The 18,960-nt window shown below is 38.8% G+C and overlaps 1 protein-coding gene across 3 annotated transcripts in view; it reads left to right on the forward strand.

Moving 5' to 3' along the window:
- STAU2 (staufen double-stranded RNA binding protein 2) overlaps nt 1-18,960 on the forward strand; it is a 312,705-nt gene that overhangs the window by 139,447 nt on the left and 154,298 nt on the right. For 2 of the 3 annotated variants that reach the window (XM_025200181.1, XM_025200187.1), the window contains exons 9-11: nt 8,879-9,091; nt 13,737-13,874; nt 17,662-17,793. In XM_025200181.1, the coding sequence (XP_025055966.1) occupies nt 8,879-9,091; nt 13,737-13,874; nt 17,662-17,793 (483 nt within the window). Of the gene's footprint in view, nt 1-8,878; nt 9,092-13,736; nt 13,875-16,601; nt 16,692-17,661; nt 17,794-18,960 lie in introns of all 3 variants that reach the window. The other variant, XM_025200170.1, reaches the window with a different exon arrangement.

Genomic DNA, 18,960 nt, shown 5'->3' on the forward strand with positions numbered 1-18,960 from the left:
TTTACAAAGTCCAGGTTCCATACTCTGTTGCTCTCCTTTCTTCCTTTTGTCAGGATCCTGAACTTGATCATCTCGTGGTCACTGCTACCCAAGTTGCCATCCATGTCTACACTCCCCACCAATTCTTCCCTGTTTGTGAGCAGCAGGTCAAGAAGAGCCTGGCCTCTGATTGGTCTCTCCAACACTTCTACCAAGAGGTTGTCTCCAGTGTTCTGCAAACACTTCCTGGATTGCATATGCACTGGTGTATTTTCCTCCCAGCAGATGTCAGGGTGAATGAAGTCCCCCATGAGAACCAGGGCCTATCATCTGGAAACTTCTGCTAGTTGTCTGAAAAAAACCTCATTTATCTCATCCTCCTGGTCTGGTGGTCTATAGCAGACACCGTTCACAACATCCCCTTTGTTGCTGTCCCCTCTAACCTTAACCCAGAGACTTTCAAAAGGCCTATATCCAATTTCATACTGGAGCTCTGAACAATCATACAGCTCATTTACATACAGCATAGCTTCTCCTCTTCTCTCCTGCCTGTCCTTCCTGGACAGTTTGTCCTGGACAGTGCTCCAATTATGCGAGCGATCCCACCAAGTCTCTGTTATTCCAGTCATGTCATAGTTCCTTGACTGTGGGAGGACTTCCAATTCTTCCTGCTCGTTTTACCAGCCTCAGTGCGTTCGTGTACAGACACCTGAGGTAACTAGCTCATTGCCCTACTTTCTTAGGAAGAATGAGGAGGCCTTCCCTGTTGCTTCTTCGTTTTTGTGCTTCCTTCAGGTCTCCCACTTCACTTATCTCAGGACTTTGTTCTTCACCCCACTGCGAGCCTTGTTTAAAACCCTCCTCACTAAGTTAGGCAATAGCTTTCAAACCTGAATTTGGATCATCTTGCAAGATGCTGCTCCCAAGTAGGGATTTTGCCATTGTTCCTAAGTTGGCAGGAAAGATTTGCCTTTGTTGCAGCAAAGAGATCTATGAACTGGTTTATGCATTTTAATTTCCATGCGTTTTACTTGTGTTTTTTTCCATTTTCAAAGGACAGACTAATTAATTAGTCATAGCACATGTTGCATTTGGCAAATTTTGGACAAAGCCTTACGTCTATTTTAGGTAGAAAATACCATGTGTGAAGGCTAAAGGGTTAATGATGTATTTCTCTTTGCTTGAAGTTACAGTACAAATGTCTTTCCTTTTTTGATAGCTTTTCAGCCTTAGGCCTGCCAAAGGAGTTGAGTAGTCCAGATGGGTTTAATTGACCTCACCTACTTAAAAGCTGTACACAGTTCTTATACTCTTTATCCCACCATCAGGGGAGAGTTGGTCTCTCAAAAATGGGTTATGGACCTGCTTGATATTTCCCCTCTGGCTATGGCGAAAGGATGCCAGTGTTCCTCACCGACTTGTGGAGATCATTTGCCTAAAGGGATTAATGTTAGATTTTTTTTTAATTTAATAAAGCTGTAGATATTTTCCTTACTGGCAAAACGCCCATTTTTTCCTGTGTCTTCATTTGCATCAGCATGTATAAATACATTGATAGTTTGGTATTTTCTAAATTTTAAACAGTCAGAGGTAATAGACAATTTTCCATTGTTTCATTTTACCTTTTTCTCTCCTCCAGTAATCTTAAAACTAGTACTTGTTTACTCTCACTGATATCTTTCAAAATGCAGCCTATGTACTCTTTGTTAACTGGAACAATGGTATTCTTTTACTAATACTGAACTCCTGTTTTACATTTGTCAGTTTGATTCATTAAACTGAACTGTATTAATCCCTGATATAAGTAGACCTCAATGGTGCTACACCAGGCATGAATTTAGCCCATTGTGTTTTCCTTTGCTGGACTCATCATTTAAACCAGCATGACAGAAAGGAGGAAATGTATAAACTGTCATTGCTAATCAAATTTTCTGGTACAATTAGCCATAATTTAGTCCATAAGATGAGTCTTGAAACTCATGGAGCATTTTAATATACTGGTATACTAAAGTGGTTAGTGTTTGTGGATTGAATTCCATTGTAAATCTCTGTGTTGGTTTTACAGCACAAATGGTTTAAATCATGTTGAACAGAAAATATCTGAAAACGGTTAGTCTGAATTTCTCTGGAGTCTACCAGAATTGGTTTTAGATTCCTTTTCAAAAAAGAAATCTTAACCTAAATTTAATATTGGGCCCAATCCTAAAACCTCTGAAGTCGATGAGAATCTTTCCATTTAATCTTCTTGTTGAACTTTGACAGAGGTAAATATTATACTGGCCATTATGTACCACATATAAGTAAAAGATTCAAAAAATAAAAAGCTATGCAAATACACTTAGAAAAAAAAATCCATCTTAAAAAGTACAGAGCTTAATTTATTTCTTAAGCGAGTAATTTTACTCCTCATTTCATCAACATTATTAATTATGTTTTCTATCTATATTGTACTGTATATGAATGCTACCTACAATACCTGTGGTATAGTATTGTCAGTATCATGATTGCAAACCCTTAAAAGGTAAGAAATGAAAAGGCTATGGGTCCTTTTGTAATTTCAGTTCAGGTGTGTTGCACCACCTCTGTGTGTTTACATTAGTCATAAAGCACACATGCATACATTGTAAAACATTTAGAAGTAAATGCCACAGGTGTGCAGCCCATGAGCATTGTTATGAAGAATTCACTGTTTGACTGTTCAAAATTATAATCAGCCTTGGAACTTTTCCTCATACTGTATCATAGTAGCTAGGGCCAGGAGGGACCTGAACAGATCATCTAGCCTGACCCCCTGCCGCAGGCAGGAATGAATGCTGGGTTCACAAGACCCCAGACAGGTGATCGTCCAACCTGCTCTTGAATATGCCCAAGGTAGGGACGAGGACCACTTCCCTGGAAAGTTGGTTCCAGATTTTGGCCACCCTAACTGTAAAATATTGCCTTCTGGTCTCCAACCTAAACCTATTCTCCATCAGCTTATTACCATTGTTCCTTGTCACCCCAGGTAGTGCTGGGGAGAAAAGAGCTCTGCCTATTTGCTGTTGATCCCCCCTGATGAGCTTGTAGACAGCCACCAGGTCCCCTCTCAGCCTCCTCTTGCTGAGGCTGAACAGGTTCAGGTCCTTCAGTCTCTCCTCATAGGGCCTGTCCTGCTGCCCTCTCGCCAAGCGGGTGGCCCTCCTCTGAACCCTCTCCAAGCTGGCCACATCCCTTTTGAAGTGCGGTGCCCAGTACTGGACGCAGTACTCCAACTGCGGCCTGACCAAAGTAGCATAGAGGGGGAGTAGCACCTCTCTGGACCGGCTTGAGATGCACCTTTGGATGCGTGACAAAGTATGGCTGGCCTTGCTGGCTGCGGTCTGGCATTGGCAGCTCATGTTCATCTTGGAGTCAGTAATGACTCCGAGATCCCTTTCTGCCTCTGTGCTTTCAAGAAGGGAACTCCCCAGCCTGTATGCATGCTGTGGATTCCTTCTCCCAAGGTGCAGCACCCTGCATTTGTCTATGTTGAGCCCCATCCTATTCTCGTAGTTTTTGAACCCCATCCTATTCTCTGTAGTTTTTTCTGTTTAAAAAAGGAGAGAGAGAACCTTTTAGAAACTTGATGTATGTATTCTTTGATTATAACCTTCTGAGTCTATGGACTTTGCACATTACAACCTGGGCTGCATTGGAGGGGGTGTTCCTTGGTTTAGGATGTCTAAGAGGAAAAATAACCTGTGAATCAGAATTTCTGGCTCACTGTCTTCTGTATGCCACTCTTGAAGTGGAATTGCGTAGAAATTAGTGAGATCCTCCACCTTATGCTGGAAATTCACAGTTGAACTATGAACAACCTTTATGCATGGATGCATGAGAGAACACTGTATCCCCAAATATAGTCTCTGTCCACTGTTAAATGCAAGCAGTAAAACCCTGATTTCAATGAAGTTGTTGTAAAAAGTACATTGACTTCACTGGGACTAGGATTTTGCTCAGGATTCTCCTCTGCTTTATATTATCATCATCGCACTTCAGATGCTCACTGTAGAGAAGAGTCAGGGCTAAATCTCCGTTACCGAGTTCTAAGTTGGGTGTGAGCTGTATCCAATTTAGGGGATGCAGCAGCAAGCATGCTCACGCCCCATGTGCCGGGAAGACCAAAGGGCTAGGTACAGACATTCAAAAGCCCAAGCAGAATCAATCTAAGTTGCACAGTTTTCTGTAAGAAATGTTGTTTAGATCAGTAGCGAACAGAAAACATGTTCGCCCTTTCTTGCAGGGTGACAAATCATAGACTGGGTTCTGCCATTTTTACACCAGTCTGTGTGCCAAACTTCTATTCTGTTATGGGTACAGACCAGTTTTTGATCACTTACATTGGTAAAAGTGCAATGTCTGTACCTTGCCTAGAGGTGTTATGCTCACAGCCTCCCAGGACTCTTGTTTGGGCAGAGCAGCCCCACCTTCTCCCAGACTAGTACATTAAAAGCACAATGGAGCTCTCAATTTGTGAAATGCTGGAGCAGGCCAGTTTTAAGCAAGATGACAATCATAATAGTTTTGAGATCCTTACCTTGACACAGAGTCAGGATAGTCCTAAATTAAAAAAAAAAATCCCTTCCTGGCAGACTTCCTTATTGGCATACACTTTTTTCTGTTCTGGGAAAATTTGGATATAGTTCTCTATTAATCTCCATTTTGTGTCTTTTTATTGATGTTTATTATATTTGCTGTGTAAAATTGCTACAAAAGGAGGTTTAAACAAGAAATACAAGCCTAAAGAGACCTGATTACAGTGTAACTGCAAAACTAAATAATGCAGAGGACATGACCTTCATAGCAAAGAACTTTAATACAAAACAGGTTGAAATAATATTCAGGTTTAGAATTTAAACCCATAAAAAACACCGCAGTTGAGCTAAGACTGCTGGTAACACCTTAGCCTCAGTTCACTTATGCTTAGGAATTGCCCAATAGCAAATGGTTCTGCTACTGCAGACCACTAAATATATGCATTTATTTTGATTTTGAAAATATTGGCTAATGTCAGATATTGAATAGTAATTGCTTCTGTCTATCAGAAACTTGAGTTCCCTTATAAGCAAATATAAAAGCAAAAATACTAAATTAAATATTTGCTTCCTCCCCCAGTGATCGCAAGAACTGAACTCTGGCCCAGATACAAAGCTCATATAACTGTCATATATCTAATTATAAAGCATTTATTGTTTTGATTAAATGTAAACAGATAGCTGTATTGAATTGTTCCATCTGTAGTACCAGATTTTGTCAGTAAAATGTTGTTGTATCCTTGAAAAAAAAATCCGATGGATGTGGTAAGGAGAAGATAGAAGAGGGCAGTTGAAAAGATGCAGAAGCATCTTAGACACAGACTTTCTTTGTTTCTATAGCTTCACAGTAATGTAAATGTTGGCCACGTCCAGACGAGCACAGTCGTGCACCACATACCTCGCATTCTGTTCTCCACGCTGCAAGAGAGTAGTGCAGAGGGAAAGCCAGGGGTCAAAAAAAAGTGGAGTGGTGCATGAGGCGACAGCATGCGCTACTCAAAGCAAGAGCCTGGCCAACTGGAACCATGCCTCACTGCTGTCCAGGCTTCATGTGACAACAGGATCACTGCTACTGCAATCCTGGAAGGGCCCCAGGACCCCAGGTAAAGTTGCTGGAGCCAGACCAGTGCTGGCCACAGCTTCCCCTACCACCCAGGGTAGCTTGCCGCACACGAGTGCACAGACGTTCCCTGGGAACAACTAGCAGTGGCACAAGGTGTGCCGTCACTAGTTGTACCCGATAACCAAATGTTCATGCACATCTGGATACGACCGTTGTGGCTGAGAATGGTTTCAAACAGGCATTCTCATCTTTCAGGTTGAGTTTGTTTGGAAAGATATTTTTAAGTTGAGGTTTGCAGAAATGATTGGGTTTTTTTCTAGTAGAGCTCTAGACAGAACAGGACTTACAAATTATGCTAGATCTCTTGTTAAGTTTTATTATCACTAATTGAGACGGATCAAAATTCTGGAGACTAAAATCATTAGTCTTTCAAAATAACGTGATCTCTCCAGGCAAAGGTTATGACTGGTAAGCTAGGAGTGGTGATGTTCATGCTGTTTGTGTCTGTGGATAAACAAAGAAATTCAGCTTTTCAGGCTTGAAGTTCAGCACCTTGCACAAATAGTACATCCTTCAAATAATCATGATTCTTAAAGGAGGAAACATTTTTGAGCTATGAGTTTGACTTATAACTGATTTGATATAAATACCATTTAGCATGGGTAGTAAATAGTAGTAGTAGTTTATTTACAGCTTCCACCAAAAGAATATGCTAAAATGAACAAAAAGAAATAAATAATATTTATATAACTTATAAAAACATACAGCAAGACGATCCATTCTACCAATTTATGCAAAATTAAACAAAAAAATAGTATCTGATGTCGAAAAATAAATAATAAAATGAAGCAGTGGATAATAAAACAAAATAGGAAAATTTTTATTTGATTTTGGCCCTTGTTCTTTGAGCACGTAAGAGAACTGTATCTAAGGAGAATATGTGGTCCAAACTGTTATTAGAGAGAAGCCCGTTTGTTTTTTCTTTGTGAGCCCAATATTTAAAATTTCCCATTAATGGAGAGATCCGTTTTCCTCTCATTTCTTCAGAGAACAAACAAAATCACAAATAGTGATTTATGTCATCTATCTCCTTCTTCCAACAAGAGCATTTTGTATCCAAACATTTTGTAACAACCTGCCCATGACATCCACAGATCTCATTAGTAGGGAAGTGCATTGCACAGCGGCTCCTTTAATTTTTCTTTTTTTACTATGTACCCCCCGAGCACTGATTGGTGAAGGGAGACCCCTACCGCTTGCTCCTGATCAGCCAGGTAGCAAAAAATATGGTTTTAAATATGCTTAAATTTTCCCCTCCTAGTCAATCAGCAGCAAGAAGTGGGGCCACCAGGGCCGCTTGGCCAATCAGGAAAGGGAGGCAAAAACCATGGCATGTTTAAAACTGTGGGTTTTGCCCCCTGGCTCATCAGGAGGAAGCAGCGGGACTGCCAGGGTCCCTCTGCCAATCAAAGGTGGGAGTCAGGTGCATGGTGAAAAGAGCAAGATTAAAGGAGCTGCTGTGAAGTGCACTTCCAGTGCAATTTACATAGATCCCTACTCATTAAAGTAAATCTCAATCTAGTAATAACCTCTCATTGTTTGTAGTTTTACACCCCAGATGGGTAGGTTTCTAGGCCATTGGAGTGATTTATTAATTTTAAAAAAGAGGAAGTTTCAGACAGTTTTACTATCAGGATATTTCTCTGCATGCTGGCATCTTTAATTCTTAAAGTGATGTCTTGTGTTAGATATAGGGGAAATATTAGGTCAGTGGCATTTCCCCAAGCCTTTTGTCCGGAGAATATAGATGTTATTTAACCATCCAAACAAGGGCTTATTTTGCAAATGGGAGACATCTAGAATGTGTACTTCATCAGTTTATCTGGTATCCATCCAGTGGTTTAGAGCAGGGGTTTTCAACCTTTTTTAAGGAGTGTACCCCTTTTGGCCGGAAGCACAGGGGCTGGTAGGGTGGGGTTTGGCAGTGGCAGACACTGAGCCTGGGGGAGATGACGGGGGGCTTGCCACGCAGCAGTGTGGGGTGGTGGGTGGCAGTCGCACAGCCAATCGCATGCGCGGATCTGCCGGCTGCTGATGGGTCTTGCACCTGGCCAATCGTACACTGCCTGTCAGCAGCTCACGGAGCCACATGTGCGACACGTGGCAGTGTGGGGTGGTGGATGGCAGCGGCCGCCATGTGCGAGTTCCCCCCCGCTTCCGCCTGGCTGGGCAACACCTGTGCAGCCTGCAGAGGGAAGTCACTGCCCTCTCTCCCTCTCCCCCTCCCTTGTTGTAGAATTAGATAGAGATAAAAACTACCTTTAAAAAGATCTCCAACTACTTTTTGTTTTGAGATGGACTATGGACCAGCATCCCAACGTTCGGCTGCATACAATAAAATGGACTCTACCTTGGATCTATAGACCTTTATTGTTTCCAGAACCACTCTTTTTCCCATCTTATTGTAAAAAGAACTCTGCCCAAAACTCAGTTTGCTTTAATATTTACATTTTCAATGTGCTTGTTCCAAGTCAGATTTTTGCTAAAATAGATTCCAAGGTATTTAAAGGAAGACGCCATCTCTAGTTACTTTTTCTGTAAAAAACAAACTTTTTTTCTCCTTTCATTCCCCAAAACCAATACCTTGATATTAACCGTGGTGATTTCCAAACTGTTTGAGGTGCAATACTTCTGAAAAGCATCTAGCAACCTGAGATTATTACATTATTAATGCATCATCTGCATAAAGCAAGATGAAGCTAGAGTCATGCAAAATCATGGGTGCATGGAATTAATAAACTGTTAGCACCTGTCTTTATATCATTCAAGAATAAACTAAAAAGTTGGGTGGCATATAAAGAGCAGGAGAATCGGCAGATTTGGTGGGGTCTGATTATCAACAAAAGTACCTTTTACTAAGATAAGTAGTTAAATTGGAAAAGTACTTGATTTATTTTTATTATGCACTGTGGTGGTGTTTTGTTAGACCTGTATTTTAAAGTAGTTAAACATTTGCTTTGAAGCAGTAAATACATTGTTTAGATTTTCTTCCTCGGTTAATCCTAGTTCTAATGCCGTCAAACATGAACATTCCCATCCATGTCAGTCTTTGTTCTCTGCAGGCCTGCCTACATAACTGTCATTTGCAGGAAAGAAGGTTGTTGTTTTTTTCAGTAAAAGAATCTCAGTAGTATATTTCAATTGGATGGTATGAAAAATGGTAAAAGATGGGGACCTGTGTTGCATTATGTCATTTGACTTGATATAACCTTTTGTTCAATAGGTGATTAAGGAAAGTGGACCTCCACATATGAAGAGCTTTGTTACTCGAGTCACAGTAGGAGAATTCTCTGCAGAAGGAGAAGGAAACAGTAAGAAACTCTCAAAAAAACGGGCTGCAATGACTGTCCTACAAGAACTTAAAAAACTCCCTCCTCTTCCTGTGATTGAAAAGCCAAAACTTTACTTTAAAAAACGTCCTAAAACAATATTAAAGGTAAGTGTCTGTGTATATTGCAAATAGTAATGCTCTCTTCTGACAATTTATGATTCTTATGGAATCCCTACCTCTTCCTTGTCTATACCATTACTTGTGCAGCTTTAATTTTAGTGTGGTCCAGCTTGTTGGTATTTTCCAGACCCCACCAGATGGCTGGAATTTGTCATTATTTCATTTGTGACAACCAAAAAAAATTACTTGTAACCATAAAAATTATCAAATGCGTTTACTCTAAAGATTTTGTCCATTTGGGATCTGATCCTGCATTCATCAGGAGTTTTGCTACTAGATTCAGTGGTGCAGGTTCAGATTCTTAGACTAGCTGCTGAGGATTGGTAGACAGAAAAATATATGCTCTCATGCTAACATTCTTATGTTTTAATTTATTTCCTCCTCTGATAGTAGATTTCTCTATAATAAAGCATTACAAAGACTAATTGTTAAAGATAGATGTAGTTAGCCATGTTAGTCTGAAGTCAAGCAGAAGGCAGTGTATATTTGCACCCTGTAGATTAACTGAGAGATGCATAAGCTATTCGTCAGCTGCTGCTTTTGAAATCTTATGCATCTCTAATTAAATTAGCCTAGAAAGTGCAAATCTACCCTGCCTCTACTTTCAATTAAGAAGTAGTCTTTTATTAATCTATTTAAATTATTTTAAATAAAATAATATATATGTAAAATATATATTATAAACACTAAGTATGTTAAATTTCATAACATTTATAAACTTTTAAAATATATTTTTTTATACAAGTATAAAATCTAAAATTTTATAAGATTATAAAAAATATATATATTTTACATAATCTAAGATTCAGGGTGAAATCTGGTGATCCAAGGCAGGTGAAGGATTTTTATTTCTTAACATTTAGCATCTTTATTATTAGTGTACAGCAATGTTCAAATAATTGTGTATTAGGAATCTAATTATATGCAAAAAAGAACAATTATCAATTCTTGAGATGTTTCTACCTTAGATGTAAGATGTTCAATGTCTAACTATATCATTACCTATTTTAAGTAATACTACAAGTTAGGAATATAATTTATGTAGCTGTGGCACAAGCATGTTTTTGTTTATGTATCATACAGTATATTTAGATGGACTCTGTGAGGAAGTGATATAGAGCTATAACTGCAATAAGCAAAACATCCCAGTGAAGCCACATTCCCTTTTACCACTACTAACCAAAAGAACACATACAGCTTCTAAGTTTCTTGTGTCATTTAGCTTTTACTTTTATTTTTGCCTATATTATTCTAAGTATTTTTTTTATGATGTCCAGTGCTGAGAAAAACATGTCCAGCTATTTCAAGCTTAATTCTTAATACACTGATGTCTACAAATGAACATGAGTAAAGTCCCTTTGTGTGTGAGGGAAGCCACGTCAACCGCAGCTACAGCATCTGCCCTAAGGCAGTGCAGTAACTTGTCAGTACCCTCTTAGGAAGTATGGTTCTGTTTGATTTTGACAGCTCCAGAATATTCTGTAAATTCATCCATTCTACTAACTTGAAAATCTCTTTAAAATATTGTAAGGTCAAATGCTTACCATCTGTGCCCTTGGAAGTTACAACCCTTTGTCAGTTCTGTCACCACAAATGAGATTCAGTCACTGGGTCCCCACATCTTCCATCTGTTTGATTGGTTAGTTAAGGATAGCACTTTAGAAAAGGTCCGAAGGTCTGTTGCTATCACCATCAAACAGACCCTTGAATATGCATGTAGAAAAGCCACTTAATTGCTTATACATTTGCCTTTAGCTAGGGTAGGATTGGTAATACGCTGATTCATAAAAATCAATGATCAAGGCCATAAAAACGTAATGATTTTGAACCATCCTTCCATTAAAATGTGCCCTGGGTCAGAGGATGTTAATATGCTTTGCAATACATTAATGAAGCTTTCGTCAGAGCCTCTAGATTCCTGTGAGCTCAAGTTTCTTAAATGGAGCTGTTTATTCCTGGTGGCAGTAGATTTATTACTGCCTCTAGGATTCAGTCAGTTCACAGTGACTAGCCCTGATTTGTGTACTTATCCTAAATTCTTTCTCAACATGCACCTAACAGGAATAATCAGCCTTATATGTGATCTAATAACTGCATTCATGGTCTGTTCTCTATATACATTTATATAGAGAAATACTGCTTAGCCTCAACACAATATGAAAAATAAACTTAGACTGTCAGTGCTTCAAACTAGAATAGGTTTTGCCAGGGGCCCAACCCTTCCATACGTTACTTCCTTTTTGTGGGTATCAGTTAATTTGTTTGGACACAATTTTCTACTGCTTGACATTCTGGGTAGCATTAACACCCATGCTAATGTGTAAATGCTACTGTTTTGCTTTCTAGCATTTCACATCCATTTTGCACTAGTTTAAACCACAGTAGAGAACCAGACCCATTCCATTTGCTTCTACAGAGCACACTCCTGCTTTTACATTTAGACACAGGGGCCCTCAAGACTTTGGAACTGCAATATCAATATTATATGCAGGATAGTCTCTTTCCAGAATATTGGTTTAGGCTATTTAAAGGTCAGTGTTTAATCTGTGCTTCCTTTAAAAACAAATCTTTGGCCATTTTTTCTGAATTTGGTGAAAGCAAAGAAAACTGCACTTCCCTGTTTTGATTAACTCTGTCCACATTTTGGTTTGGTTTAGCTGGCTTTTGGATAGGGTGGTGGTTTGAAGACTCTTTTCAAGTCAAATTTCAGTGAGGACTAATGATTTTGATAGATTTGGTGGGTGGGGTTGGAGAGTCGAGTGCTTTTGATATGGCCATTTGGAAAGAGCAGATTGAGCATGCAACGTACAAAATCCCTTTAGCCTACAGTTGCAGGAAATGATGAAACTACCATCTTGTCAGAGCTTATAAAGCATACTAGCTGAATAAGGAGATGGCGCTGGAGAGCTTGCAAGCTGCACAAAGTATGTATTCAAGTTTTTTAAATTTTCAAGGAAGCCCAAGCAAATTCGATTCCAGACTCTCATTGAGATTCAGTTGGGAATTAGGTGTCTGACTCTTTTAGGTTTCTTGGAAATTCCCAGGAAAACAAAGCAAAAACTATAGTAATACAGCATAAAGTTTGCAAGATCCAGTATCAGAAAGCCAGCAGATTCTAAGTCATATTGACTCTGACTCCAACTCTCCTGTATACCAGGTTCTGCCCAGGCTCATTCTGGACAGTGTCAGTGATATGGTGCCTTTTCTCTGCTATAGTTTTCATCATTTCTATCTCCAGTGCAACTAATTATTGGAAACTAGTGGTAAATGATAAACCCAAGTAGAAGCAGATATTATCAAGTCAAAACAACCTTGGTATTTGATATTTTTGAGTGCCAGTTCATGTAGCCTCAAAAATGCATTTAATTTACCTGCTTCTTTTAATGTAATATATGAATATTAGTGCACCCAGGAAATGTCAAAATCATATCCTTTCCTTATTTACAAAGTATGGATTTGGCACCAGTACTTGTGAAACTGCTGTAGAGTATCATAGCCTGCACTTGTACTTTTTATAGCACACTCCACTTTTTGCCTCTGCCTGGCTCCCTGACCACACAGCTGTAATGAAAACTGCCCTTGTGCATGATATTTCCCTAATTCTTTTACCTATAGATTTTCAAGCAACTTTAACATAAATACCATGGAGGAATTCACTGTACAGCTCTGATAACACAATACCCCTCTATTCCTCCCTTTGCTGGTCTTCCTCTTATGTATATTCTCTCTCTCTCTCTCTCATGCACACATGTACACACACATGCATACCGTTATTTTTAATAGCTGTCTGCTTTGAATAAGCATTTTCTTTACAAACAAATTTTAGAAAGGACATTTAGAGGCTACAACAGAGAAAACAGGACTCTCGTCTTTCACACTTCAGCTTTGTATGCAACCTTGGAGAAATCAATCTTTCCATCCCTTCACTTATCTCATAGGTTGAAGAAGAGAACCCCAACAATAAATCTTAGTAGAGTTTGTTGTGAGGATTAATGTCTGTAAACATTTGAGATCTTTGGTCAGATAGCTGTCAGTGCAAAGGCCTTTTGACCTTCCAGGATTCCTCTATACCTTTTTTTAGTGTAACTACATGACCCTATATTTTTAAGGGATATATCTTAGGAGCTACGGAAGGCTTACATTACCGCAAATATGTTTTTGTTCCACTGAGTGAAAAGGACTGGAATGCAGAGGGTTGTGCAAAGGCACTCTGCAGCCCATTGTACACCACAGAGCTAAGCTTCATAGTGGCCTATTCTGTGAGAAAGGGCAGAAGATGTGGAATTGAGGGTGGGAGAAGGACCACCATCTTGCAATTCCACTAGCCTATAGAAGTAGTTCAGGAGTTTGGCAGTCTACAGCTACAAGACGCACCCATTTTCTTTAGTAGGAACCAGGCAGCAGCTCCATGCCACTTATCACAAGTTGAGCATGAGACTGAGCATCTCCTGTCATATGAGCAGATGACTGAATGTACTTGGTTTCTTCAACTATCCTCTCTTCTATTTCATCTTGAGAGAACAACAGCATGGGAAAATATTTTTTTAAAACAAGATGTGACATAAGTTTGTTTGACATGTGCTGAAATATGTACATAAATAACTTGTTATCCATTTTTAACTTGTTTCAGACTGGACCAGAATATGGTCAAGGAATGAACCCCATTAGCCGCCTGGCTCAGATCCAACAGGCCAAAAAAGAGAAGGAGCCAGAGTATATTCTTCTTTCAGAGAGAGGGATGCCTCGTCGCCGAGAGTTTGTTATGCAGGTATTATTTGTTTTCATGTTAGAAGATAATGACCTTATTTTATTATGGGCAAGCACAAGAAAACAAGGGTGGAATATTAAGCTGATCCATATGACATTAGTTAGATCTCTACCATACATGCAGTTCTACAGCAAGAGTACAATATTTTCTCCTTTTCATTTTTTGAAAAAGATTATTTGAACTTCTCTTTTCTCTTGGTGAAGTAAATTATGGTTAGATTTGTGATTCCTTTCTAAAATGATAGGTGATATCTGTCTGGTGTTTTGTGTGTTTTGCTTTTTGGATTTTGCCATCCTTACTTCACTTGTTTTATGTATTTATATACTTTTATTGTTTGTTTCATCAATTTGCTGCTTATTATTTGTCTTTGTTTCTGCTATGCTGTTCTAATGAAAGGCAGAAAACTTTGTAGTTACTGAGGGATCAGAGACTGTAGTACCAAAAAGGTGTCCAAGAGTCCCTATTTTTCTGAGCTGTTTGATCAAGGAATATGGTTGACAAATCTTGCAAAAAGAGGCTCTGATCAGTTAATAATTATTCTTTCTTTCTCTCCTAAATGGAAAGGGTATTTTAAAAGGTTTACAATTGATATTTTGGCATGTAACTCAGTAACAGGAAGATTAGGAATCAGAAAGGAAGACATAGCTCATTAGATGTGTTTGTTTTTTTTTTTTTTTTTAACTAAACTTAAATTCCATCTTCATGTTTGTCTATCTTGCTCAATTAAATCTTTATCTCCTTGGAACTGAGTGGCTATTTTGGCAACATATTCTGTATCCTAATTCTCGCTAAACCATTTTTGTCTCTCCCCAATATCCTTATTTCAGAGTTTCCATGATGCCCTTAGAACTGTGGTTTCAACTTTTTCTTACTCTAAGGATTTGAAAGGGAGGATTCCTATTACAGACTCTCCTCAGACTCCAGCTTTGATATGGAGTTTGCAGTTAGAGATGGTTGTGTGGGCAATCAGAAAGTGTGGACCACAGATAGTGTGGGCCACAGACCATATTTAAGACTATGTGGCCTTTGTATTACCATTACAGGCAACCCAAATATTTTATGAGTAAAAAAAAAATTGTCTTTGGAGAAGAAAATATTTTAAAAATAGAATATGTAAGATTGCCTTATATAAGAAACAAGGCTCTTGTGAAAGGGCGAGTAAAAGTTATTCCTTAAGCAACCTTTTTATGGGTGTTCATAAATATTGTAGCCTAAATATACGCCTTTTCACCCTGTTTTTTAAATTTTTTCAAGATAAAATCGTATTTCTTTTTTCTTCCTCCAGAAGTCCTTGTGGTTTCATTATGACATGCAAAAAAACTTATCAAAGTAAAATGCCTTTTGTATAAACTACTTAAACAGTGTTTTCATTTGATTTAATTGAATGTGGAAGTAAAATGTCCAGAGATAATATGTTCATTTTTATCTGTCACACAAAGAGCAAGTTTAGATGTGATGAAATAGATCCAATTACTTGTTCTGACCGCTACATAAACAGAAGAAAACCTCTGATGACATTAGTCGGTGTTCTGTTCCCAAAGTTAATTTCGGAAAGCTTTCTCTTTGTAGTCAGACCTTTAATCCTTGATAGAGGTTATAATAATAGCTAAACCAGTTTTACAGGTCTAAGAAATAGCACATTGATTTATTGTGCACTATGTGATAAATTGCCATTTTGTCTTGGCTCATTAAAGTTCTTTAATTTTATTACATATAAGCTCATTGTGATTTGGTTGTTTTCTAACCATGACTGCAGTACTGTTAAAAAAAAAAAAAATGCCTGCTTTTATTTCAAAATTACTTAATATTTCTGTTGTCCATAATTGTGATTCTTGTTACTTAATCATGTATTCCTTTAGTTTACCAGAAGTATTTATATCATTTGCTTATTTCTATAGGTATAGTAGCTAAACTATATAAAACAAAATGGGATAATTCAGCCTTTTTAGTCAACTGTATGTATGTTAAACTAAAATAATTTTTTCCTGTTATTTATTTAACTATTACTTAACACCCCCTCTCCCCCCCGAGATTTTAGAATTTAAAACAACCCAGATTTGAAACTTTTGACCTCTGAGGTTTCTCTTATTTGGATTGTCTTGTGAAGTAGATTACTGTTGCTTTGCCATTACAGACATTTTTGGAGCCATACACAATTTTTTTAAAGAGTATCTGGCAAAAGAGGGTAAATTCACCAAATAAGGTGTAGATAATTAGGAGTGATCCATGGATGAACAAGAATGACAATGATAATATCATAAACCAGGACCATGCAGCTGTGAAGTTTCTAAATGGCAGCAAAACCCAAAGAATAAATTACAGCTTTATATTCTTTCTATGGCCATCTGTTGTTTATAATATGTCTTTTTATTTCTAAGTTATAAGTTCCTCTCCTAGTATATGTGGGGGCTTCCTGGTTGTCAGAAACCTCTATATAATACAAAGCACAATTCCAACAAGAACTCAAACCTTCCAAACAATTTTTTTGAAGAAAGAGCATCTAAGGCTAGACACAATGCTGAAGAGGAAGGACAAGAATATGTCCTCCCCATGTTCCCCTACCTTCCTCCTCCCAGCAATTTCCACTGCTAGTTTTGCTTGCTCTATTGTTGAGGAAGACAAGATACGGAAAGTGTCTTCTTCCTTCCCTGGAAACATGCTACACATTCTTTAAATCTCTTTTTAAAACCCTGGATCCAACTGTTCTCTGTCCACTGATGATACCAGGGGATTGCTGCTACTAGCAGAGCCTGCATTCAGAGACAAGGAAGCTGGGACACTGTAGCAGTTCCTCCTCCTGATGTCAGGCAAGAAAATGTAAGATTGGGGGTGGGGGGAGGAATTCATGCTGCACAGAATGGGGGAAAGGGAGGGACCCAAAAGGCACAAAGTCTGGGAACACAAGGGCAAGGCCCCTCAAGAGAATATAGCTCTGTGTGTAAACAGATACAGACACACAAGCAAGCACACACTTCTGTGGTGTGAATATAGGACATGTAGTTTCTTGGGGGAAGCCTTTTCAGGAGTAAAAGAAGCAAACGTATGTGTGGAAGGAACTCTTGTGCCCCTCCCTGAAGTTGTGGTTAGGAAATGACTCCAGTGGTTCTTTCCTAGCTTTGTGCTGGTTGCATCCATGACCTTAGGTGTTGAATCCATGGGTGCTCTGGGCCTCAAGCACCCACCAAAAAAAATTAGTGGGTGCTCAGCACCCACAAGCCACCTCCGTGGCTGCTTGCAGACATTAAAAAAACAAACAAACAAACAAACAAACAAAATGAGCTTTGCTGCAGGAAGCTGTGTGTTACTTCAACCCAGCTCTGCAGTGTCTGTAAAGATCTGCCGCTTCAGCGGGGCTTTTTGAAGTTTTTAGCTAAAGCTGATTCAATCAGCTATTAGATAAAAGTGCCAAATAATCCCCACTAAAGCAGCCAATCTTTGCAGACGCTGCAGAGCTGGGTTGAAGAAATGTGCTGCCTCTTTGGGCCATGTGTGGGGCCTGGCATGAGAATGTGCTGAGTTTAAATAAAGCACCTTTTTTTGGCTTTTATTTTTTTAAATGTCTGCAAGCACCCACTGGCAAAAAACAAAGTTGGCACCTATGTGTGTGGCCCAACAGGCTGATTGATTGAGATATATATATATATATAGAGAGAGAGAGAGAGAGAGAGAGAAATGTATAGCGGTCTGACTGTCTAGAGATGGAGAGGGTCATTGCTGGGTGATGATTAGGGGCCACATATTTATCAGTGATTTTGATCAATATTTTTGTTCCATTTCACGTTACAAGGTCAAAGTAGGCAATGAAGTTACTACTGGAACAGGCCCCAACAAGAAAATAGCTAAAAGAAATGCAGCAGAAGCAATGTTGCTACAGCTTGGTTATAAAGCCTCCACCCCTCTTCAAGATCAGCCAGAAAAGGTGAGAACTGATTGTTCTGGGGTCCAAATTGTGCCCTCAAATCTGATTTCTTAGCTGCTTCATCACCTTATCACGTAGCATGAACAGGGCCTGAACAGCTGCAGTAAGATGAGTTCAGTTGTATGGTTGGTTGGATATGATAGTCTTCCTTTAGCTACAATTACACAGATTTGATTGGTATCTGCAATTTCTTCCTCTGCAAATATAATTGAGAATTAAATGTTCTTGCTGTGCGCGCACACACACAAACACAAGTGTGTGTGGGAGGGGGAGGGGGTGCGCACACATGTCCATAGATGCTTGCATATTCTATTTAACAAAACTAAGGCCCCTTTTCTTATATCCCTTTTATGTCATTCGTGGTAGGATATTTTTTCCTGTTGGATTTGTACTTCCCATGTAGATGGTTAATTTTCATACATGAAATAGTTAGGATTTTTTTGGCTTATATTACATCTAACTCCAAACAGAAACTGCATTACAAAATTATCTAATAGCATGGGAAAAAGATATAATAGAAGATTACAGAATAATCTTATAGTGAGGAACAGCAGTTAGGCTTTCATCAAATACCATGTTTGTAATGGCAAGTCATGTTTCTGTGGCATCCTCAGCAAATTTCTGTCCATATCAAGCTTACCTTCAAACAGGAAGTAAAGATGCACTAAGACTTTTTTTTTTTAAGTTGATTCATTCAAAGGCAGCTTAGGTCGATCAAGAAAATACATTCCAAATTTGTTAACAGTCAGACCGGGCTGTTTCTTAATTTGAAGTGTTGGTAGTATGGTCCTGTCTTAGGGACAGGCTGCTTAGCTGTTTTGACCTGCTTATACTCTTTACTTCATTAACAAAACTATTTGTAACTCAAAACTATCAACAGAAAACTTTCCTTCTGTCTCAAGGCATGTTTACAGTAAGGATATTTTACATTAAAGAATCTTTAACAGCACAAAACCCCCAGTGTCAAGATGTGATCCCACTACAAAAGTGTCTTGCATCTGTGATGTCCCCCAGTTGTAGACAAACGAATAACTACACACAGATTCACACACAGATTCACAGAAGTTTAGAGCTGGAAGGGACCTCATGAGATCATCGGGTCTAGCCCCCCTGCTCTGGGCAGGGCAACTGTGTATTGGTGCTAAAATCTTCAGCATAGACCAGTTT

This window comes from Alligator sinensis, unplaced genomic scaffold, assembly GCF_000455745.1.
Source record: "Alligator sinensis unplaced genomic scaffold, ASM45574v1 scaffold71_1, whole genome shotgun sequence".
Lineage (NCBI taxonomy): Eukaryota > Metazoa > Chordata > Crocodylia > Alligatoridae > Alligator > Alligator sinensis.